At 44.9% G+C, this 25063-nt stretch overlaps 1 protein-coding gene across 1 annotated transcript; it reads right to left on the reverse strand.

The window, feature by feature from the left end:
- Positions 1–758: 758 nt before the first annotated feature.
- Positions 759–25006, reverse strand: adam11 (ADAM metallopeptidase domain 11; the record flags this gene model as incomplete). The annotated part of the gene is made up of 26 exons (XM_083687151.1): positions 759–807; positions 1707–1797; positions 3041–3155; positions 3916–4084; positions 4301–4420; positions 4593–4698; positions 4871–4934; positions 5116–5166; positions 5663–5743; positions 6609–6701; positions 7685–7756; positions 8113–8212; positions 8643–8694; positions 10098–10188; positions 10479–10563; positions 10664–10830; positions 11072–11143; positions 11471–11545; positions 12136–12281; positions 12776–12839; positions 14275–14338; positions 14549–14631; positions 19659–19725; positions 20408–20484; positions 24412–24602; positions 24949–25006. 26 exons carry the CDS (start codon positions 25004–25006, stop codon positions 759–761), a joined length of 2403 nt encoding a protein of 800 aa, XP_083543277.1.
- Positions 25007–25063: the final 57 nt, after the last annotated feature.

Below are 25063 nucleotides of genomic sequence, written 5' to 3' on the forward strand. Positions count from 1 at the left end.
CCCCTCCAGATCTAGAAAAAAGAGTAGAGAGAGAGAGGGAAGGAAAGGACAAAAGTTTGAGAAGTTTAAGAAGGAAAATCACACAGGCAAAGTACAGCACAACTCAAGATGTCGCTGTGTCAGAGATGGAAGGAACTAGTCGTGTATTGGCTCTGATGTTTTTACAACATGGTCTCTCGCTGTGATTGTCAAGTGTTCCAGTAACTCCCACAGGCACTTCAAAAGACTTGTTCTCCTTTTATTGCCTCTCTGGTTACCCAGGACAGCCAATCAAAGCCTTGAATCAACATTACAGAGCAGCTACAACAGTGTGAAATGTGGCTGTGGGATGCAAAAGGCAAACCCCCACTACAGATAGCAGCTAGACACTATGAATGGCAGTGAAGTTCGTTGTGGGGGATGGGGAGGGGATATTGTCTACTGCAGCATATTGAGAGAAGGGGAGTGAGAGCACACAGTTGATGAATTTCAGTATGTTGGATGTACATGGGATTTCAATGGGCTTGGACAGGTGATTAGGATAGTGGACGGGCACAGGGGGACTAGAAGAGAGAAATTAGGAAGAACTTGGTGTTTGGTCTGGAACGCTAGGATAGAATAGAATGATTGGAGGCAAGGCGGAAGGGGGGCTCAGGATAGTAGGGCTTGTTTGTAGTGCTGAGAGGTGGACATAGATTAAGATATAGACTAAGGTTGGGGGCTAAAATTGGGCATGGGAGTGGGGCTGGATATGGACTGTGATGTAGGATGAGTTCACTTCAGACCATAGCCTGCTGGGCGGGGTCATACCTTCCTCTTCGGATGTTCCTGTATCCATGGCAACAGGGCAGCAACGAGGAGAGAGTGAGAGATGGTGGGAGAGGGGGAGGTGGAGTCAGAAGATTGACCTCTTTGTCACACACAGGTGATATGCGCACACACATGCAACTCCTGATGAGTTTGAAAGTTAGCGCAACCGACAGGCAAACAGGCAGATGACTGAGTACTACATTGACTGCTCATGTCAGGAGTATTGAGCCAAGCAGCCAAGCAAAGTCAGATTAGCAGAGCCAGCACTGAAGGCAGACAGGTCACTTTGAGGCTCACAGTTTTTTCCCTTGTATCGACAGCCCCCACCCCCTGACCAACTAGTCTTTTAACCACATAATCTCCAGAAATCAGAAGTCTCCTGTGACATCAAAGTGCTTAAAGCCATTTTGACCACCGAGAGACTTGCAACTGCCTCGGGACCCTACCCTCATGTTTTCAACTCATGCTTTGAATCGATGCAAGCTCCAAATACCAATAGCGGAAACGTATAGCATAGCATGGTGTAGCACAGCACACCAGCAGCATAGCATAGCATAGTCCTACAGAAGTATAATATACACAGAATAAATAGGGCATCCACAACAGCCATGCAGAGCAGGTTAGGAAAGAGTGGAGTCCTTGGAGTTAAATAAGTGAAACGGGTCAAATTGGCATTCATGGGGTATTGTTGTATGTGTTGTAAGGTCAAAAAAGCATCCAGTGGGCACCTACTGTGTGTGTACTATGTGTACAGTAAATTAAGCGTGAGTAGCGATTGAAACAGAGGTCATCTTTAGTCATACATAGACTGTCTATACTGTATAATACCAGTGTAGTGAGGGCGAGTGCTTGCCTGAAGGAATGCAAGCTGTTAGAAATGTACAGGCACATGGAAAGAGGCATGCCAGAGCTCTTACTTAAATCCCCATCCAGTTCCCCCTAGGACTATAGCTGCCAGCAGTATTGCACCTGCGATGGACCCTATAATGATATTGGTGCCACTGGGACCTGTGTAAAGGAAAGGAATGGGGGGGGGGCGGGGGGGGGGGTGAAGGAAGGGGTAAGGTGGGGGAGGACAAAACACAAAGACCGCTAAACATACATCAGAAAACCAGAGGAAACACTCTACACCTTTATTTAACACCCAGAGAGAAAGAACATGATAGGAGTGGAGAAAACACTAAGAAAGATAGGAGTTGTTTGGACGTTACTGTGGCCTGCTTCTCCCTTTCTGTCTCTCATGTCTGTCTTATTTGCTGAGAGCAAGGAAAAATGTAACACTGTTCTGTCACTGTAAACACTGAACAAGGTTCAGATGTTTTTTCTATATCCATAAACAAACTTGAGAGTATTTAGCCTTTTTATATCAATATGGCCAGCTGGAAAGCAAGTCAGTCCCAATATCAATATGTATGTCAATACTGTACACAGACAGTGAATCTTACATACTTCTACAGTAAGGGGCATTGGGTTCAGTCTGTTGTAGTGGTGTCATGATCAGCCTAGCATCCTAACACTGAAATGTTCTGCAGGAAAAAAACCTGTCTCAATGATATTGTTTGATACAGAGAAACTCTAAACCTGAGCGTCATTCAGATACGTTTGTTGAGTAACGGCGAAACGACACCAACACCAAAACAAAGAGTGTACCGTCATAGTTCCATTAACACAGTTAAGTTCAGGGTACTGCACCAAGAGCGAGACAAAATGCGCTGTCACAAACGTTTATCTGATCGTAAAAAAGGCGATATTTCATAAAGGGAAGCTATCTGAAAATAATTTCGGCTACACTTCATAACAGGAGGATATATTCTTGAAACCTCAACAACTCATCTGCAATTCCCATGGTTAGAAGTAGCCCACAGCGTACTGTACCTGCATGACATCAAGAATGGCGTCAACCCTGTTTATCTTTTTTTAATACAATACCTAAAATGCGGTACCGAACCTTTCAATGTGTGCAGGGTGATTTTTGCAATTTACCTACTTAGTTTTAGGATGACTGAGATTATTTGTGAATTTAGATTTGATTCTATGTGCTACTTTCTCTGCATCTATGCCTCTACACACTCGCTGCCGAGGAAAATAGACTCGAAGTGTAAACCTGCGCTGCTTTGGCATGCTGTCAAGCATGTCTCGTGGATCACCGCGAGTCGTTGAACTGCGGCTCGCGGTACGGAGATGTTACGGTGCCGTCATGGCGTTGGTGTAGTTTGACCGTAAGGGAGCAGTGAGGTCTTACTGTACGAACCTTTGTGTTTCTCAGGACCATCTGCGGGTGTTGGGTCAGGGATGGGGTCAAACACGCTGCAGTCCTTCCCAGTGTAGTCTGGGTCACAGATACACTTAACCTCATTACTGCACGTCTGCAGGAGGGAAAGAGAGAGAACGGAGAAATAAGTCAAGCGATCCAAGAATGAAATTCAGAAATGCTGTATGAAGTACATGTACTGTAAGCATGACAATCAAACGTGTGTCCAAACAAACCAGATAAAAACTAGAGCAGAATGGTCAGTCAATCCAAATACACTAATGAATGATGGTACAAAGGTCCAATTTAAATAATCTATACAGGCATATATATCATACTGTAGTTAGATAGACTTAAGAAAAGGAAGTCACTCCAAATGACTCAAAAATAATTTGGACATCAAGCTAATAGTCTAGACCATAGTAACATTTAGGAAGTCATACCAAATTACTCCAAATAAGTGTGTACTGCAGACTTTTGTTCTAGTCCAGCTTTGACACACCTAAATTATCAAAGTAATCCTGATTCAAAATGGAAGACCTAGAGTTTGAATCAGGTGTTTCCCTGCTGGGTTAGTTCAAAAGCCAGCACGCACAGAGGTTCTCCAGGAGCAGTGTTTGGCCACCAGACCGGAGTTCAAATACTATTTGAAATCATTTCAAATACTTATCTTATTTGTTTTTGTAATTTACTTATTTGTCTGCTGCATGAAACAGTCCCCAAAGTGCTAACCCTGCCCATCTGGCACTCTAGGCAAGCTCAAGCAAACGCAAAAGCATTTCAAATACTACTTGACCCAGGTCAGTTGGCCATATCATCCCTGATCTGCAAAATCCTCCAGAACCTTAAACGGCACGGCGGCTCGGCGGACTCACCCCGTGGTGGGAGCAGATGCGGGAGGGGGAGGAGCCGGGGCAGGTGCTGAGGTTGAAGGTGGGGACGGGGAGGCAGCGGCGGTCCAGGCACATCATGTTTGGCCCGCAGGGAGTACCGTCGTCCACGTAGCCGAGGTCTGAGCCGTCGTCAAGCACCGCGTGGCCACCACTGACGACACAGGAGAGGGGAAGGGGAAAGGTAACTTAGAAGCACACCAACACGACTATTTCATTGTATGACCTCTACGTATGACTACACTATTTAAAACTCTAGCTTTCGAAATAAATAGGTGACACTTTGCCAAGAAAGTAGTGCGTAGAAACTTGCATCACGTCATATAAGCCATATGCAAGGAAACACAAGAATATGACATCGCTCTCTTACCGGCAATCCATGTACTTGTTCTGGTGGTAGATGGTGAGGCTGGTGAGGTCACCCTGAAGTTCTCCAAACCTGGGCTTGGCAGTCACATTGGTGCACAGCAGGAACCCACACAGCACATCCCTCAGAGACAGATGGGGGAGAGACAGATGAGAGAGAGACAGATGAGAGAGAATCTGTACACGTGTAAAACATTGTTTTGAGAGGAGTGAGGCGAGGTGCGTTAACGTGTGCTTCGACAGCTGTCAAACAAAAGGCCGTCAACACAATGGACCTGGTGAGAACAGCCACTCACTGTTTATTGCACTGTACCCAACCCTGGGTACTGGAGTCACGTCCACAGTTGCCCTGCTCTGTCCCCTCCGAGTTCAGCTTCTCATAGCAGAAACGATCAGCTGAGTCTGACACACACACACACACCTCTGATTAAAGAATGCACAAGCTGGACCAGAGATCAGGGTGACGATGGAGATGATGATGATGGAATACTGCACATTGAGTAACGGGCCCCCCTTTAGTTAATGAGTACGGTAGATCAGGAACAGAGAGAATCAAAGTTCTGTTGATACTCACTGTGGCCCCAGATGCTCTTGCACTGGCCATCTCTGGTCTTACAGCGGCCCCCATAACAACGGCCCTGAGAGAGAGAGAGAGAGAGCAAAGCTATAAAGAGATATAGAAATTGGTTTTCGGCAGACACAAATTTCCTAACAGTTGTCATAGAGACAGGCACGAGGAAGAATATAGGCTACTTACTTGAGAAGCACATGCTCTCATTTGGTCCTAAAACCTGTCCTAGTGGATCAATGTTCATTTACCTGTCCAAGATCACACATGTACCCATCCAATTTGTGGACATTAGAAGGACACTGCAAAGCAAAACAACAGATCATGTGATTTAGTTACACATTGCATGCTTAGATAGGTGCATCAGAACTCAGGAGTGGGTTCGCACACAGAATAGGGAAACCGCAGAATATCCCATTTCCTTTTTTTTTTTTTTTAAACAATTCTTCATTCTTTTTTCTTTTACAGCACAAGGAAACAAGTTCATACAACAAATGTTTCGGCCGAAGCTTTCTGTTAATAAATAATTGGCTTCTAATGAAAAAAATTGGCTTCTGGCATTACGACTGCCAATGGCCCCTGGTGTGAGCATTGACTACTTTGTCTTATGATGAGTGTTGGATAGATGATTCACTTACTTTAACAAATGTATTTGTTGTAAGTCGCTTTGGATAAAGGCGTCTGCTAAATGCCGTAAATGTAAATGTAATGTAAATCTTCAGCGTGTGCTTAGGTAGGTACAATACAGAAGTGTCATGATGTTACACTGACATGCTGTAATGTCTGTAGCTCCCTCACCTGGCTTGAGTCTCCCGTACACGTCTCACGGACGTCGCAGTCGTTCACCGCCTCACGACACGTCTCGCCCCTCACCTCATACTGTCTCACACCAACAGAGAGAGAGGGACACTTATCACTAACGTTTTCCCAGTGGAAAACACTCCTGCATCTCAAATGTACATGAAAATACTGTACAACATGTGGTGCTGAAACACGCTGTAAATAAGGACAGTTCTGCTTGGGTGCTTATTACTGTAAGCAATCTGAAGGTACTGTGCCCTCTCCATAAGTATTGGAAAGAGGAAGTATTTTGTCTTCTTTTAGCTCTACACTCCAACAGTTTGGATTTGAAATCAAACAGTTAATGTGTAATTCTCAGCTTGAAATCAGATGTTTTCTTTTTTCAGATTGGTAAGGGCAACCTTTTTATACATAGTCCCCCTATTTACCAGAAACATAGCCAAAACCTTAGACTTACCAAAATCAACATCATTAAAAAAGAAAGAAAGCACTGGTGAGCTCAGCAATTGCAAACAGGCTGGTAGGACAAGGAAGACTTCTACAATGGATGACCAAAGAATGCTCACCATAATTAAGAAAAATTCCAAAACAACTGTCCCACAGATCAGAATGGCTAACTTGTCTTAATTTATGATGTTACTGCTGACAGCAGCAGTAGAATGTATTCTGAAGTGTACAGAAACATCTTGTCTGCTCGAGTACAAGCAAATGCCTCCAAATGCATTGGATGGCGCTTCATCGTACAGTAAGACAATGACTCCAAACATACTGCCATAGTATTTAAGTAGACTGGTTCTAGAGGTGCCAGATTTCACAAAAACTATGGCTACCATACATGGTAGCTTTTCCACAGCAATAATATAGTAAAAAACGACAACTGCAGACAGTACTTAAACACTTGGGTCTGAGGATATCATTGGTAAGTGATACTACTAGAACTCACCCTACAGCCCCTACAACAGAGGCCGTTGCTGCACATGGCATCGTGGGTAAGGGTACACTTCTTACAGCAGGCTCCTCCACTCCGAGCACACTCCTGCAACAACAGGAAACACATCCATTTCAGTTTCATCTCATTCACCTACAATACTTGCTGGGACCATATATACATGCATTCAAACTGGCTTTGGATAAAAAAAACATCACAAATGTCATATGTATGTTTTGGTTGTCTTGTGTTCCACCGGTATTCTGGCAATCAATTGGTTTCAGCTGCACCTCATTCCCCAATCACTTCCAGAGCCAATCAGAGGACGGCCCGGTCATACTTAAACCCTGCACTTCCTCCCCTCTCCCTCTTCTTCCATTTGTTTGTCTACCTGTTCAGAGCCTGTGTTGGTGTTACAGTGCTCTGTTCAGCCTTAAGTGTGTTAAGTTGTGTTTTCCCTTCAGGATACAGGAGAGAAGTAGCATAGGTGAGAGCAGCCCATGGGTATACATTCCTGCACATGGGTTACTTTTGTCTATACACACTAGTTAGTTGGGGGCAGGTGCCATCTGCTGGTCAGTTTAGAGTGGGGGTGCTAGACTGTGTCTAGCGGCCTTCTTAGACCTAGGTTAGCCTTAGATTAGGGACTTCACTTTATATTTGTTTCTTTCTTTGGGCACAATTCCCCCCCCTTCTTTCCTTAGCCTTTGTTCAAATAAATGATCCTTATACTGTTTCCTTGCCTCTGTGTCATTGTTCTCCATTGTGCTTGCTCCACTGTGACGGTCTGCGTGTGTCCTATGTTACATGCCTCACCCATTCCCTAGGCCTGGGCCGGGGTACGTAACAATATGACTATATATTATAAAACGGATAGAGCCGACTAAGCATTATGATTGGCTGAGAAGTGTGAATTTCTCACAATGCCACCTACAGTTCAGTAGGTTACCATCCTGCACTACTATAGTGTGCTACGCTCAACTACGCCATACTATGCTACACGATATCATATACTATACTATAGTACTGTTTATTATCTAGTTCTGGATGGTGCCTGTGGGCCTACAATAGTGTAGCTGATGTTTACTCACCACCTGGGATCCACAGTCACACTCCTCTCCCACCTCCACAAAACCATTTCCACACTCAGTGGGGTCTAGCAACTATGGAAACAAGAGGTAGGGAGTTAACACTGGGCCTAAAAGCATTTGTTGTCACAATAGGAGAGAATGAGGGAACTATACTTAGTTAAATAAACGACACCAATAACCAAGACCGTTACAGCAGTGCTGTCGACTGCTGTAGACAACGCACCTCTAGTTCGTTACTGTATGCCAGGACAAAAAGGTACCGCTCTATAATCTTATTTTTAAGTAATTGAAGGTTGTGTTGAGAGGCTGCTCAGTCCAAGCAAAACCAATATTTTTAAGTATTCCAACCCTAGAAAGGCAGTATTCCTAGACACCAACCCCCTCCACCCCCTGTGGACTCACCCCCCAACCCCACAGCCAGAGCTCACCTTGGTGGGCTTGTTGAAGAGACAGCTGCCCCCACCCAGCTGGAGGAAGCGCAGGTACTCATCGATACTGCAGCGGGAGAACTTCCTAGGAAGGTAGTAGCTAACAAACAACGTGCAGGAGATAGAGAACAGTTACAAACAGTTACGATTATGACCTATTCATGATTGGAATCCTCAACCAGTCATTCAGTATCATATATGCTACTCTTGGTCTCAACTACTGTGTAGAATAAGTTCAAGGGAAGTCTACATCTAAACAATGAAACCACATACAGCAGTTTAAACTTGCAACATAAGTTATAACCTCCAATAATGAAAGCAGTCAGCTGTGATCACCTATGTGAATCATCCTATGAAATAAGGTGTGCAAAAGTATTGTGCTGAGGACCTTAAAGAAGGGGGTCTCTGCCCAGGATCGATGCATTATTTCAATTCATTGGCAAAGCTTTCAGTCGCATGACCTTCGTCAGAGCATTACCTCCCTGTGGTAAAGACCTAAGCCTAATATCACATTTGATATTTACACGCACCCAGTGTCCTCCATGATGCAGCCAAGCCATGGGTCTGGACACCTGCAATCTCCTATGGGACAGAAACACCAGGGTATTGTGGTAAATGACCCATTTGTACCTCACCCAAGTAATATGATTGTTTAATTGAGATTAATATGATTATAGAACTTGAGAAATTCTTCACCACCTGACCTGTCACATTAACAACATGTAATTCAAAGTTTATCCTCAAGGTGGCACTGCATGCGCCTCCACACTCCAGACATTTAGCAACAGATTTTCACACTTTAAAAAAAATATGTTTGTATGATTGGAACCCTCCTATGAGCATTGTTAAAAGAGAGGTTTATATGCATTCTTATGATGGGTCTGCAACTTGTGTACACATGGTCTGAGAAGGTGCTACTGTAAGCGTCTTGGTGCTGGGGAACGGAACGAATAGAGAAAAAACAAGTCAAGAATTTCTCAGGTCCGTAAATAGGTTGTTGCTTGTTTGGGACTTTCAGTGGTAATACTGGAACGTTACATCACTTTCAATCGTATAAAAAGGTAGTTGAAAGGGTTATGGGAACAAAGCTCAACAGCTAGAGGCTTCTTTCCTTACTGTGTAGCAGACCTGGTAAAATATAGATTTGAAATGGTGTGCTTTATTTAGCTTGCCTTGCATGCGCCGTTAGTATTTCTGAGACTATTCCATACTTTCATTGTGCCTGACAAGAGACTCATGTTTTCAAATATTCAAATTAGGGCTGCCCTATTAGGTGATTAATCTACTACTCTAATCATTTCAAGACAAGAAACCCAAAGTGGCGCCTAAACAATGAGTGGGGGATTAATTGGGTACTTTCCAAGTTCACAATGAAATGATGGCCTCAAAATCAAAGGTGTGCATTTCCCTTCCTATTCCTATAGATTAAGACAATTAGTTAATTAATCTGTTAGATTAATCGATACAGCGCTGCGTAAGTAATGGGAGAGTGAAGCATTTTTTCTTCTTTTGACTCTATACATCATACAATTACTATTAGGTTCAAGTAGAGATTCTCAGCTTTTATTTGATGGTACTGTATTTGTGTACAATGTGTCTGATAGTTTTTTTCAGATTTTTCAGCCTAATAATAGCTTCCTTGACATTCATTGACACCCTCTTTGGTCCTTATCTTGACAGACACCAATAGCAGACTCCAAGGTTTTGTCATTTCTAAATGGCAAAACCAATATGTACACAAATCCCCTAAAATAACAGCTGTGAATCTGTACTTTAACCAGTTGTTTGATTTCAAATCTTCGGAGTATAAAGCCGAAAAAAAAAAGTTTCACTGTCCCATTACTTACGCAGGACACTGTATATGTATTTTTTCACAGATCTGCTGTATTCTCCACTAAACCAGTCATCTAATGTTGTCACTAGTGTTGGGGACTGTCACGTGTAGGGGGCTGAACCTCTAGGGTCCTGCTGCCACAGGGTCTTACCAGCATTGGGCCGCTCCTTGTTCCACATCATGCCAATATTCTGGCCCAGGCTCTGACACAGGGTGATGGCCATAGGGCCCACGTTGCCGTACTGAAACACAAACCCAAATGCACGTACACACACACACACACACACACACACACACACACACACACATAAAGAAGTGAGAAAACTCCTCCACTCATAAACTATAAGCACCGTTCAGGCTCATAAACTTATATGGGAAACAGACACTGCAGCATTCCCCTACATAGCACTCCTCAAATCAACTTTATTCCATCAAAACCTATTACTTAAGTAAAACATTATGTTTTGAGCCTGCCTGCGGGCGTGAGTGTGTGCGTGCACGTGTGTGTGTACTGTATGCATTTGCATGTTACCTCGTTGACCCCTCCACCCCGGCTGAGGGAGCATATACCCCCCATGTAGGCTGTACCACTACGGCTGCTCTGGAAAGTCCGCCCCCTGCAGGAAACAGATAACAGTGTTACTTGGGAACCTTTTGTCAAGCTTCTAACAGTGTTACAGAGACCTTATGTCAGGTCATTATTGCTAAAAAACCCACGAGAAGAGGTGTGTGGCGTCGCTGCGCTCCTTGATGCTCTCCTTCCTGTACTTCATGAAGTCCCGCAGGGTCAGCAACGGGTCATCGCCCACGGAGACCATATTCTGGAACGACCATGTCTCCACGGCTACAAGCACGATCCGGGTGTTGAGTTGTTCTTTGTAAATCTGAGACCAAACAGCCATGACAAACAGTCATCACTAGAGAGCCAACTCTGCCAACTCTGCCAACGCTGAAACGAAACGTACGTCCATGCAAATCTAATACCGATACTAACCATAGTTGTGAAAAACACATTCGACCATTGTACCATTTGTTCTGAAGGGGGGCAGCTGGGAAAAGCTGAGTTCTCTGTGTAAGATTCATATTTATCTGATTTGCAATCCGGTGGATGAGAAGTGCTCTTACCGCATCTGCCATGTTGACCACCGCTTTGGCGAAGTTCCTCGTCTGAGATGCTGACCTGCGCAGCTGGACGAACTGCTCACAGGAAGAGGCAGGGACCAAGAGCAGAGGAAGAGAGGAGAGGAGAGGAGAGGAGAGGAGAGGAGAGGAGAGACAACACTGGCCCCTTCATATCCAAATGAATCACTCATGAAGAGGGTCATCTTCATAGTGCCCCTCTGGTTTGTACATACACTATATATATATATATATATATATATATAATTATATAACGTTGTCGTCAATTGTATAGGTCACTATATGTTTGTCATCATTTCTTTCTTTCATTTATTAAATCTGTACTTTATCCTAAGTTGGTTTAGTGTTTAGTACAGCATTTGCTAACCGCCTCAGTGAACCTACCAGTTCGTAGTCGTTGACAACCATCAGCTCGATGTACTTGGTCTCAGTCTGGACCGTGCGCTGACCGCGGCGAACCTACAGGGGGCAAAAGAGAGCCGTATCAGTTCGGTCTGGTTCGACCGTCACCTCCACTGAGGACACATTCAGATCGACTGCGGGTGACGCTCTATAGTCTACGTCCTTGAGAGGGCACCGAAACTTTGATTGCAGCCTCAATTCATCTGCTATAATTTTGCTGTGCCTCTGAAAAGGGATATTGCCATGTCTGTCTCGGATGACTTTGTAATTCCACTCTTACTACACTGCGGCCAATATGTAAGTGAGATATGGTGGCTTAGGTGGCCAACGCAGGGCCTATGAAGACAGTTCATTGACTGTGTTTCAGTGTTAGATTAAATGGATTGTGAAACATTGATTGTGTTGTGTCGTCGTATTGCGTTTCATTATTGCACCTTGGCTGTTCACGGTGTTCTGTTTGTTGGTGACTTTGTGACAGTGGGGGGGGTGGGGGGGGGGGGGGGGTCACAGTCTGTGGGTGTTCACTGATGAGGATGATGATAATGTGTGTGTGTGTCAGGTTAAATGTGAGTATGTGTGTGGTTATGTAGGTAAGTGTGTGTGTGTGTGTGTGCGTGCGTGCGTGCACATGCATCGTAGGGACTCACCTGTCTCTTTGAGCGCCTCAACCCTTCTGTGAAGACGGGTTCCTCCTGCTCTAACAAGATGCCATCGTCATTAGGTTCCGTGTCATTGTCTGCATTCCCGTCATTTTCAAAGTCTCCTTCTGGGTCACTTCTGTTCATTGAACAACCTGGCGGGGAGGAGGAGGAAGGTAGGAGACAGTTGTGAGAGGAGAGACAAGAGGAGGTTGAGGAGGAGGAGGAAAGACGAGCAGTCTCAGCAAAAACGCACACTTATTAAACCCTTCTGATCGATGCAGCCATGTATTTTTGTCCAGTGATCTTGAACAGGGAATCAATACTCAGACAGACAGTATGGGGAGGGATGGGACTGGGGAGGGGAGGGATTGAGAAGGGAGGGAGTGGGGATGGGACTGGAAGGCCAGGGAGGAGTGGCCTTCCAGTCTCAGGTGAACCAAGGAGAGGACAAGGCGGTCAGCCAGAAAGCAGGAGACAGGGCGGGAGAGTGGTAGAGAGGGAGACACATGACGATTGTATGTACTGTTGCAGCGGTAAGTCAGCTGACAGAGAACCTTCTGGGATTGGAACACTCAAGGAGCTGACGAGAGCAAAGACATGGAGGGAGAGATGTGTTGTTATCTGAAGGGTTATCCGAAGGTCTCACCTGGGCAGTACGGAAGCAGCAGGTCCAGGTCAGGCATACGATACACCACGTGATCATTCTGCTCCTGCAGTACACATGAAGACACATTAGAGTTAGAGCAGCAGGATAGTAATTGTAGTGTGATTGGTGGAGTCAAGCTCAAAACAACAAAACACATTATTTTGTGAAGTGAATCTTTTTGTTTTTTAAGTTAGTCACAAAATGCTAGGCAAAAAAACTAAACAACAAGACCTCTACAAAGGGACGCCTCCTATAATGTTTTATGACAAACTGCCGTCCCTCTGTCATTGGCTGACTGATCATCTCTTAGTAGCTGAGTATTGAGAAGAGAGAAGCTCCATAATGTATAATTGATCCATTGATGGGTTTTTATTATGGCAATAATACCATCGGGCATTGCAGGGTCAGGGAGAGACAACTTGAGCAGGGACTAAATACTTTATGATTTAAAATGACCCATCTGGGGAGGAGGAGGAGGGGAAGAGGGGAGGCCATCTGAGAGTCATAATGGTGTAAGGGGAGGGAGGGAGGGAGGAAGGGGGAGAGAGAGGACACATCGATCTATCGTTCCAGTCCATGTAATGGAGCTCAACCTCCATTACCCCTAGGTCTTAATGGAAAAACGTTCAGCCTCTTCCATTCCCCTAATTTTTTCCCCCTCTCTCTCTCTCTCTCCCTCTCACCCCCTAAAGCATATTTTGTCCACTTTTGCTCTTCTATCCTTCTCTCTGTCACTTTTATATGTGTTACAGGCCAAACTGATTTTGCGTAAAAGGCGAAAATGTCCTTCGCCTCAGATGAGTATCAAACATAGAAACAAATCAAATGACTGAAAGACTCGCCTTTAAAAATACAAGGTATAGAATATAGATGTCAAAGATTTCATCATCTGTGGTATTCCAAATGTGCGGCAGAGAGTCACACAAGAGTTGCAGAGACACTGTTAACCGTGGCAGACAGTAACTGAGAGACAGATGGGATGAACGCTAGCTTCAAAGAGCCCCATGAGATGGCTTTGAGTGGTCTTGGAGGTTTACTGAAAGAGATGGGTTTAGCATAGTTGTCTCTCTCTCTCTCTCTCTCTCTCTCTCTCTCTCTCTCTCTCTCTCTCTCTCTCTCTCTCTCTCTCTCTCTCTCTCTCTCTCTCTCTCTCTCTCTCTCGATGAGACATTGGCAAGTCTGTTTGGGATTGGGTATCAACTCAATACTTTCCATACGCCAACAGACAGATAGAATAACACTATCTGCACTCCTGGTAAGCCAGAGAGGGGAAAGAGATACAGTCGAGAGTGGAAAGATAGTCAGGGGAGGGGAAGAGAGAAAGAGAGGGAAAAAGAAAGAGCAGGATATGAAGATAGAGGAAAGACTGACATACAGATCTCTTTGAGCCATGGTCTTACATTACTGTACTGTAGCCATCTTACACGCACTAAAGACAACAGTGATACCACACCAAGAGGTCCTGGTCAGAGTTTCACCCCATGTCCCTTCACACTCACCTCCCCACTGGCACTGAGGACAGGCTCGATCCCGTAGGGGAAGTTCCCATCGGAAAACATCCCACTGCAGAGAAAGAAAGTAAGAAAGAGTCTGAAGAGATTGGATGTACTGTAACTTCAAATGATGGAGAAGGGTGGTATAGGCCCTGTATTCGACTCAGTGTGGCGATGCTAAAGTCCAGTTCCCCGAGGTTCTGGTTCAGGGGCTGCCAACGACTGGCAGAGTGGGCACTGGATGGACCTGGGGTGGGCACAGAGTGGTGCCCTCACTCACCGTAATGCGTGGCAAGTAGAGAGGGCTGCCCATGAGCCTGGTACCCCCCGCAGCCCCCCGTGGTAGTAGCAGTGCTCACCACCCTGTGAACAAACAAACAGCAATTAAAGTCAGAGCAAGATATATGGGCAAATATGGGCCTTGTCAGTATCTACTACTACTTGGTAGATATGATGGGGCAAACTGTGACAATATACTGTGGGTTTTTGTACTGTGGGTTTTTATTTAGAGTGTATGTCATTATTACATTAACTTCTGAAACGACACACAGACAGACACAGACACAGACACAGACACAGACACAGACACAGACAGACACACAAATATCGATCACTGATTAGCTTGACCAGGGCTGGGACTATAGAGCTGTATCAATGACAACTGTAAAACCACAGCCAAGAAAACCTACACCTACAGTTAGGGTGAGGAACAGAGACTTTGTATGAGTCGAGTTTCATTGCGGAACAAGAGTGATGGCGGGTGAGAGGGTCAGGTGTTTCTGGGTGTTAAAGGTTTGGCTGGTGAGAATCAGGCTTGTATTGGGAAGTTAACGTGAGATCATGTAAGAACTGCCCCACAGATCAGGAACACTCTACAGGAGGTAGGCGTGAATGTGTCAGAGACTACCATCTGCAGAATACGTCACCAGACACTTCACTGCAAGGTGCAAACCACTAGTTATCAAATCAAAAAGGATGGTCACTTACAGTTTGCTATAAAGTACCTAAAAAGCCTGCAGAGGACTAAGGTCTTGTGGACAGATAAGATGTTATCATGTACCAGAGTGATCACAAGTTGAAAGTTTAGAGAAAAAAGGATCTGCCCAAGATTTACAGCACCTCATCTGTGAAACAGATGGTAGGGGGGGTGTTAACGTTAGGACATGTATAGCTAGAACTGGCTAACTTCCACTTTACATGATTGTAGCGGCTGACAGCAGCAGCGGAATGTATTCTGAAGTGTACAGAAATATCTTGTCTGCTCGAGTGTGAGCAAATGCCTCCGAATTCAATATGTACACAAATACCATCAAATAAAAGATGAGAATCTCTACTTTAACGTAGTAGTTGTTTGATTTAAAATCCAAACTTGTGTAGAGCCAAAAGAAAAAACAATTGCTTCACTGTCCCATTACTTACGCAGAGCACTGTATGTGTCTGTCAGGAATGTGAGTGTCTGTCAGGAATGTGTGTGTGTGTGTGTGTGTGTGTGTGTGTGTGTGGGGGGGGTGGTCAGTGTCAGGTGTTTGTAACATGCGTGTTACCTGAGACCACTATCGTCTGGACCGCCAAACAGCAAGAAAGAAAAGCTGTATTGAAGTGTAGCGACCTTACCTTACCTCAGCCAGCCAAACAACAACCTGGGTTCTACATGCTTGGTCAAACCTTGCTCGAAAATTAAACCTTACTCTAAGCTGCATTCACAGCAGGATGCATCTTTATAGACTTAAGGATCACCAAAAAGTAGACAAAGTGGACGCAACATTGGACTATTGGGAATACTGTACGTGCAACTGCACTTCACCTCCAACCCTGGAGCTAAAGCCTACCTTAGCTTAGCATCCTTCCCTCTCTTTTGTGGGAAAGACACTTGGTCTATTCATACCAATTACATAGGAAGCCCGGAGCACTTAACTGTGGCTGAGATAAATAAATAAAGGGCAGGATTACAAGGGTAAATGGAGGAAATCTGATTGCCTCACACGCTGTTAGCAAAGGAGGATTGAGTGTCCTTTCAGAGGATATACTGGAGGGGGGTTGGAAGGGTGGGGAAGTCTGCGCTTAAGGTAATGGGCACTCTGCAGATGCTCTCAATAGAAGGACACACAGACACTCAAAGGCATAAAGAAAACACGCCCACACACATGCACGCACGCACTCACTCACGCACGCACGCACGCACGCACAAAGGTATTGAAGGTGAAATCCTTGGACACATTCCAGACCGACTATATTGCAGTCACCTGCCAGATCTCGCCTGGATAAATATTTTACATGCAGCTACCCTCCCCATCATATGATATACTGCAGCAATCTGATGCTCGCCTGCGCAGTCCATGACATGGCACACAACCATTGGTTGATGCGCGTCAACTAGTTGCAAAGTAGACAGCTTAATGGCTGATCTCAACCATCATAGGATCAAATATGGCTACTCTTATTTTACTTCATATTACAATGTGTAATAACTTTTAGCCTAAAGTGTGTGAATGTTTGCCACCATATACTATACACTCACAGAGTACTTTACTCGGAACACCTGTACACCTTCTCATGGTGGAGGTGGTGGAATGGTGTGGGGAATGTTTTCTTGACACACTTTGGCTTGAATGCCACAGCCTATTTGAGTTGCTGACCATGTGCATCCCTTCATGGCCACAATTTACCCATCTTCTAATGGCTACTTCCAGCATGATAATGCACCATGTCACAAAGCAAAAGTCGTCTCAAACTGGTTTCATGAACATGACAATGAGTTCAGTGTTATTCACTGGCCTTTCCAGTCACCGGATCTGAATCCAATAGAACACCTTTGGGATGTGGTAGAACGTGACATTTACAGCTTGAAAGTGCACCTGAAAAATCTGCAGGAATTGTGTGATGCAATCATGTCATCATGGACCAGAATCTCAAAGGAATATTTCCAACATCTTGTGGAATCAATGCCATGAAGAATTGAGGCTATTTTGAGAGCAAAGGGAGGCCCTACCCAGTATTAGTATAGTGTTCTAATAAAGGGAGGCCCTACCCAGTATTTGTATAGTGTTCTAATAAAGGGAGGCCCTACCCAGTATTTGTATAGTGTTCTAATAAAGTGCTCGGTGAGTGTATATTCCGATGGGGAAATCACAGAGATCATAATCAAATCATTGTTCTTATAATTCAGTCAAGGGCATAACAAAAAAGGAGAACAAAAAAAAAGAAAAAAAAAAAGCTCTAGTTTTCTAACATATTTCTAACTAATACTGTTTCCTGGTTTTACTTTTATATTTGAAGTCCTATTCCTATAGAACTTAAAAACTGAAAATGTGCACTCATCATGATGTCATAGGAGAGTTGGTCATGTCATGGGTTCCTTTTGGTCTCCCAATTATTTTATCTCCCAATAACCATATGTATCTATTCATATCTAGGTGAGCCAGGAGACGGCACTAATGCTTGACCAGGCCAGAGAACAGTCTAGAAACAGACATGGCCAGTCTACCACCCAGAAGGGAGATGTTAGGGGTGACTCTGCTGCTGCTATGAAGACCCCTCAGACCAGAGGGAAAGGCTCCAACCTCCCACAGAAAGAGAGCCGTCGCTGCAAATACCGACACCGCTGATCCCTGACACACAACAGTTCTGTGTTCTGATTTTGCACTCGAGCAATCAAATTGTTCTTACAGCATTTCCATTTCAGTGTGCTTTCCTTTTACAACTCAAAAGAGTATCCTACAGCGTTTTGTTTCCACAGCTGCTCATATCTAACTGGTGTCACATATTGTATAGCTACAGAATTGACACTCAGACACTTATAGATACTAATAGATACTAGAATAAACGAATAAACACTAGCTCTACCGCTTCCATTTGACTACCCAAAAATGCTCTGTGTTTAATAAAAATGTTATCTCCTCGAGGCATCACTTTACATACACCTGCTGCCATGATCACGTCAATCAAGAGCCTACTCCCAAAAAATCTCATTACCTCCTTCTCATTGAGAATTCTCAAAATGTATCTGAGGAAAAATTGCAAGGAGAAAATCAAAGACTTGGGCTTTGGACAGATTTTTCATCCGAGGATAGTTTTGTGTTCTGGCCTCTGGCACCTTCAGGGGTTAGGACCTTGCAAAATGAACAAGGGTAATCGCATATCTCGACTTTCGCTAAACTTCCGCACTGTGGCTATTCCTGTCTGAGGGAACAAGACACCTGAGGGAACAAGTCCTCTTCTCTCTCACCACACACACACACACACACACACACACGCAATCAATCACACACACACACACACACACACACACACACACACACACACACACACACACACACCTCTCTCCTCCGACTACTCTTCTCGTGTTAACCTCTCAATTCTAATTCTATTCAATTCAAGCGTCATTGAGATTCTACGCTAACAGGCAGTACGTGGGTGCAATGAAATGCGATGGATCCACAGGGACCAATAAAAATGTGACACAATTTGCAGTCTGGTCAATAAAATGAAATAAATCAAGATGTGGATGGGAAGGTTTTTTATGAGAGAGGGGATTTGTTCATGCATGTGTAAGTCAAAATGTGTCCTCATGAATCATGTGTGTCCCCTGGTGTGTGTGCTGTGTTTGCGGGTGTGTACATTCTTGTGTGTGTGTGTGTATGTGTGCTGTATGTGTTTATATGCACAGATACTGTTCATATGTAAGGGTTTGCATGTGTATGTGTATGTGTGTGTGTGTGTGTGTGTGTGTGTAGAGTATATGTACCCAGTCTCCCCAATCTCCAGCGTAGCCCACTCACTGGCTAACAGGCAATTACTCTCCATTAAGCATTCCGCTCCATCCTTTGAAATACCACATTCTGCCTTCCTCCCTGTCTCTTTCGGTCACTTTTCCTCTCTCTCTCTCTCTCTCTCTCTCTCTCTCTCCCTTCTCTTTCTCCATCTCTCTTTCTGTCAATCCCCTCCCGCTCCTACAACGAGTCGCAGTACCCAGACCAATGTGGGCCAGCTCTGCTGCTGACTGTCGGTTGCCATGGTAACCTTGCTCTGATTGGCCAGGTGGTCTGGGAGAGAGAAGAAGAAAGAGAGAGAGAGAGAGAGAGAGAAAGAGAGAGAGAAAGAGAGAGAGTGGGGGGGGTGGGAGGGGCAGAGAATGGCCCCAGGGTGCTTTGCCACTGCGGAAGGAAGCTCTCAACACTCTTAACGTGGCCAGTTTTCCGTTCCCTGCGTCCTACTGTGGCGCCAACCAGCCGGGCAAGGTGAAAGCAACGCGACAGAGGTCCTAACAGTCGGCACGGAAGGTGGCCGCCAATCCGTTTGGACCCGTTCCCTTTCTAATCTTATTCGGGTTCGCTGACCAAAGACACTATGCCTTCATACTGTACGCCAGTATCGCTGCACCCCAGTCCTACCATGCTCTGAGACGGCTTCCCTTCTTCATCAAAGTGGCGCTCCACATAGTCTGAAGACAGGAGATTGCTGAAGGAAAGAAAGGATAAAGCAAGGGATGACATTTCTCCTGCAGCTGCATTATCATTCTGTCACACAAACACATAGACAATGACATTTGATTGACTGATTTAAGTCTACACCACTGGTACTGTACATGAAGGAAGATGTCCTTGTGTAATATCAAACACTTTGAGAGTTGAGGTCAAAGACACAATTTAATTGAAAATGCGATCCATTCAAACAATGTTTACAGTGTGTGTGGTGAGGAGAGGGGGACAGAGATTGCTTGATTAAGATAGTCAGTGAACCTGCAGCCTGACCATATTACTGCCTACACAGGAAGAGGAGGAGGAGGAGGAGGAGGAGGAGGAGGAGGAGAATGAGTGGGTGGGGGTGGTGGTGGTCAGGAGAAAAATACAGAAAAATATGAGTGTGTGTGCGTGTTCACACTCAGCTCCAGTCAATACGAGTTGAAGGAGCATGTCCAGTTCGATTGACTCAAACTGAGGATGAACCGACCTCAATGTTTGAGTTTGTATGTGTGCACGTAAGACAAAACACGCTTTCGGGGTAAATAGACTGGCAGTAAACTAGGTTTCTCTGTTCAGCCCTTCACTAAAGCTCGTTCAACAAAAAATGCTGCTGATACTGTACTGTTGGCAAAGGGTTAGGGTTAGCAAACGTGTGTTGTTGTGTGTTGTTGACTCACTGGTTCAGTTCCAGGTCCAGAATGAAAGACTTGCCAAAGGCCTCCACCAGGAAACTGCTCTGGGCCAGATGGACAGGCTGAGAGAGAGAGAGAGAGAGAGAGAGAGAGAGAGAAAGAGAGAGAGAGAGAGAGAAAGAGAGAGAGAGAGAGAGAGAACACAAAGTATGAAATGTTTTAATACACACACAATTAGAGTAGCTGGTTATCACTGGGGAAGGAACAATTGAGAAACATTGTGTCACCAACGTTATTATGGTCTGTAATTAAGATAATCAACATTATTCACTATCCAATCCATTACACCAGTCTGGCCAGAAACAGAACCTCTCATGCCTGAAGTCATTTATTGTATTAAACAAACAATTCAATAACTTATCGATTAGGCAAAAGGTCTTTTTAGCCTCTGCGCCCTAGAAGACTGAATGAGAGAAAGAGAGGGAGGACTACAGTAAGTGAAAAAGAGAAAATGACAAAAAGAGAGTGTGAAAAGGAGTGAGGACAGAGAGACGAAAAGAAAGATATACAGTATGATGGACAGCTGGAGAGACCAGGCGTGATGATGGACAGATCAAAAGATATATAAGGGAGATACGAGTGGGGGATGAATAAAGAGGAACAGCGAGAAAAATAGAGTGAAAAAAATAAATAGAAAGAGAAAGAAAGACCGAGTCACAACACTACATTCACACACCTAACTGAACACTTTCAAAGTGACAGAAGCATTCTCAAGACCTGATTGCCCTTTGCTGTGGCATTCCTAGAATTAGCTCAGATGCAATTCCTACAGTACAATAAGTTGATAAATGATAATAGCTTGCACACATTCAGAATAAATACCCTTGGTTTTGTAGAATCCCTCAGTTGAATAGGGAATCAATTACACACTGCGTTGGTCAGGCTGTTATTACAACTTTATTATTATTATTATTATATTTATTTATTTTGTAAGCACAAGCAGCGCCAGACACTGCTTTTAAAAGGTGTGTTGAGACATATGAGAAAGGTTATTCTTCACAACCTCACTCAAGGTGGAAGAGAACAGCAGCAACATCTTCATCAGTGTCTAGTGCTGCTCTGCGGTGGGCCCTATCCATCATCAGTGTCTGGCTCTGCTCCGTGCTGGGCCCCATCATCACTGTTTAGTCTCACTCCATAGTGGGCCCCATCATTATGGGTACCTGGCCGATCGGACTGACCTATACAATGTAACCCTGTTGATTCCACAGTGGGCCCCATCACCACTGTCTGGTCTCTCTCTGTGGTGGGCCCTAACACCACTGTCTAGTCCTGCTCCACAGTGGGCCCCATCACCACTGTCTAATCCTGCTCTATAGTGGGCCTCTACACTGCTGTCTAGTCTCTCTCTGTGGTGGACCCTATCACCACTGTCTAGTCCTGCTCCACAGTGGGCCCTATCATCACTGTAGTCCTGCTCCACAATGGGCCTCATCACCACTGTAGTCCTGCTCCACAATGGGCCTCATCACCACTGTCTAGTCCTGCTCCACAGTGGGCCCCATCACCACTGTCTAGTCTCTCTCTGTGGTGGGCCCCATCAGATGAGGTATTATCTGGGGGGGACTGCCAATGAAAACTGACAGTGGAAGATTGACAATGCGGCGCACAGCCAAACCAGACAGTCTAATTAAGATGGGCTGTATGTCATTAAGATGGACTGTATGTCACCCCAGTTTGTGACAGTCAAGAGCTCACAACCTGGGAGTTACAACGGTAACCTATCAAATAAGCCGACAGCTCATTTATTCTCTGGGTTTATTGTATTCTACGCAAGCGGGAAAGTCTTCTCTGTAAAGGAGAGTATGGCTGTTTATCAGGTTTGAAAATGAAGGGGGGAGGACATTTTAAAATAAGCCTTTGAATCAGGGAAGGGACAACCTTCAATCCATCCCAAATTCAACTTGCCACATGGCTATTAGGCTGTCATTCCGAGACACATCGCATTCACATAGAATCACTACATTCATGTAAAAGAGCTTTTCCAATGTTGTTCAGAACAAATCTGTTCATATCACGTTGCTTCACATATTCCAACTCATAGAAACCCTATGCAGTCAGCCCTTTGTAAAAGAGGGCACCTCCCTGAGGTCTTACACACAGACTCAGGGAGGGAGGGGGCACGCAGGCAGAGTTTCAGAGAGGTGTGTGGGGGGGGGGGGGGGACAGGCAGCAGCTGAGGGCAGCTCAAGGTTAGGGCCGTGTGAAGCAGGGACACTGGCCGCTGAGTGACTGACAGGCTGTATTTATAGGCTTAAGGTAATGGGAGAGGCGTGCGGTGGAGGTGAGAAACGGGATCGGCATGCAGACAGGCAGGTGGGCGGGAGCCCCGGGTGTCCTGTGCTGCCTGGGACCCAGGCTGGGGGGGTATCAGGTGGGACACAGGATGTGGAGGAGAGAGGTCAACTGAATGGACCCCATGGAGAGCCAGTGTGGACGGAGGATAGATAACCGAATGGATGACCTCCTCGAGTGGACGGACAGCAATGACCTTTTGACCAGGCAGGGAGCACTTGGGGTCAATGTCATTTCAGTTCAAGTCAGACTTAGACATGAGCTGTATAAATCAATTAAGCCCTATCAGATGAAAGAAGGCCCGGTTCAAACACTTCATCACACATCCTTCCTTCTCACACACCCCTTCCTCTCTTGAAGTGATCTAACATGATGATATAGGTGACAGCAAGGTGTTACGAATCTGTTGCTAACACAAGTCAGATGTTTTCAGATCAGCACTTTCAAAAGGAGGAAGAAAAGATGCACTTTCAAAGTGTTTCACAGGTCAGTGGAACAGAGGTAGACATAAGCCTGTGTACAACAAACTGTGATACAAGTAAATGTCTTCAAACGCATATATATACGATCAACAAATGTTCTAGTTCAATAAGAGCAACATGTAGAGAGGACTTGGACCATTGTTGGAACTAGACAACAACCTGGGCAGCTTTGAATTACACACTTTTGGGAGCAGATGTTGAGGCTTTTCCACCTCATGCTTATTGTAAATTAGGAACTTTGATCCATTTTCGTAACCTTAGTTTCACAAGGCAACAGATTCAGGCGTAAGAAATTTGTGAGATTCTATAAATAAATAACCAATTACTAATGATAAATGCATTTGGTAGACCGACATTCTCTGAGCAACGGAGAAAAAGACAGCAAGCCATTTGACCTTGAGTCATCTTAGCTGAAAATACAGCACGGCACAAGTGCGCATAAAAGGTCATTAAATCATGATATGCTTACACACAAGACACCAGTCTCACTTAATTCTCTTACTAAGGAACAGTTTAACCTGTTCTCTAGCCATGCTAGCCTCACCATTCCTGGTCCAGCAGTGGGACACATGAGAAACATCACATACATTTCTTCTGTCCCATACGGGAGAATCTGTGCATTTCAGCCTGCTCCTCACCAAATGGGTTTTAATCATTGATGAGAGAACTCTTCTACATGACATTGACTAATGAAAGGTGCCGCCATGTCCAAGGCAAGGTAATTGGATGTGATTTGTTCATCTTATTTCTTTTGGAGAATGAAAAACCCTGACATCTGTTGCCTCTCCTTTCCTCATTATCCCCCCCCCCCCCCGAATCACATACAGCTAAATTGCCAATGACAAACTCTTTCAATTAAGCACAATTTTGTCTCTCAATTAATTGTATGGAGTTACATTATGGCAAACACTAGAGAATTCCTCAGAACAGTCTTATGCTCAATTTGGCAGAGCCATGGTCAGGCTTTGAGGAAGTTAAACTATTATTCTGTACCTCCTAATGTCACCCTGAATTATGGAATTTTCAAAGCTTGTGAGAGCTGAGGCAAGAGCTTCTTTCTAAGTATAGCCTACTCTCTAATCTATGTGTTTGCCAAGAGAACAGCCACAGCATGGCCTCTTGACTGAGAATGGCTATTGACAAGGACAGGGATATTGCGATTCTACTTTCACTTAGGCCTATAGGCTGTACATCTTCAGAGAGATCACTCACCTGCGCTCCCTCGGTGAGGTTCTTCACCCGGGTGTCCAAATGGCTATGAACCAGCTCTCCCTCAGAGTCGTTTTGTTGTAGGAGCCGCTTGGGCTGGGTGACCTCCTGGGCAACCGGTACCCGTTCCCCCCGGTCCTCCGCTGGCTCCCATTCCCACACGGTTCTATCCCGCGTCACGGCGCTGCTCCAGCCTTTGCATGCCAGGAGGCAAGAGAGTGATTAGTCAATGGGCTTTTGTTAACGGGAACGATGAAATGCCAATGTATTGGCGATTTACTGCGTAGGCAGGCTACCTCGGAGCCCATCTCGACGGCGCGCTGCGGGGGAAATTGTGGCAAATCCATTCCATCGGTTATGACAGAAAGCAGCACCAAAATGAGATAGGCCTGCCTATATATACATATGTCAATACAGCTCCACAATAAAGCGCCATTAATCAAGGGAAAGTAATTAATGTCACGGTATGTCAAGGTAGAGCGTTTGAATTTGCGGCTAAAAGCAATGGGGCTTAATCCTCTCCCTCCCAACCTATCTTACCTGTCACGGCAAACCGTGCACACACTGCAGCGAACACCAGGCATCTCACCGCCAGCATGATGCTCACATAGTCCCCGGGATTTGCATGTAGCGACACCGTTGAATAAACAAAACA

Source organism: Argentina silus (assembly GCF_951799395.1).
Source record: "Argentina silus genome assembly, chromosome: 16".
Classification (NCBI taxonomy): Eukaryota; Metazoa; Chordata; class Actinopteri; order Argentiniformes; family Argentinidae; genus Argentina; species Argentina silus.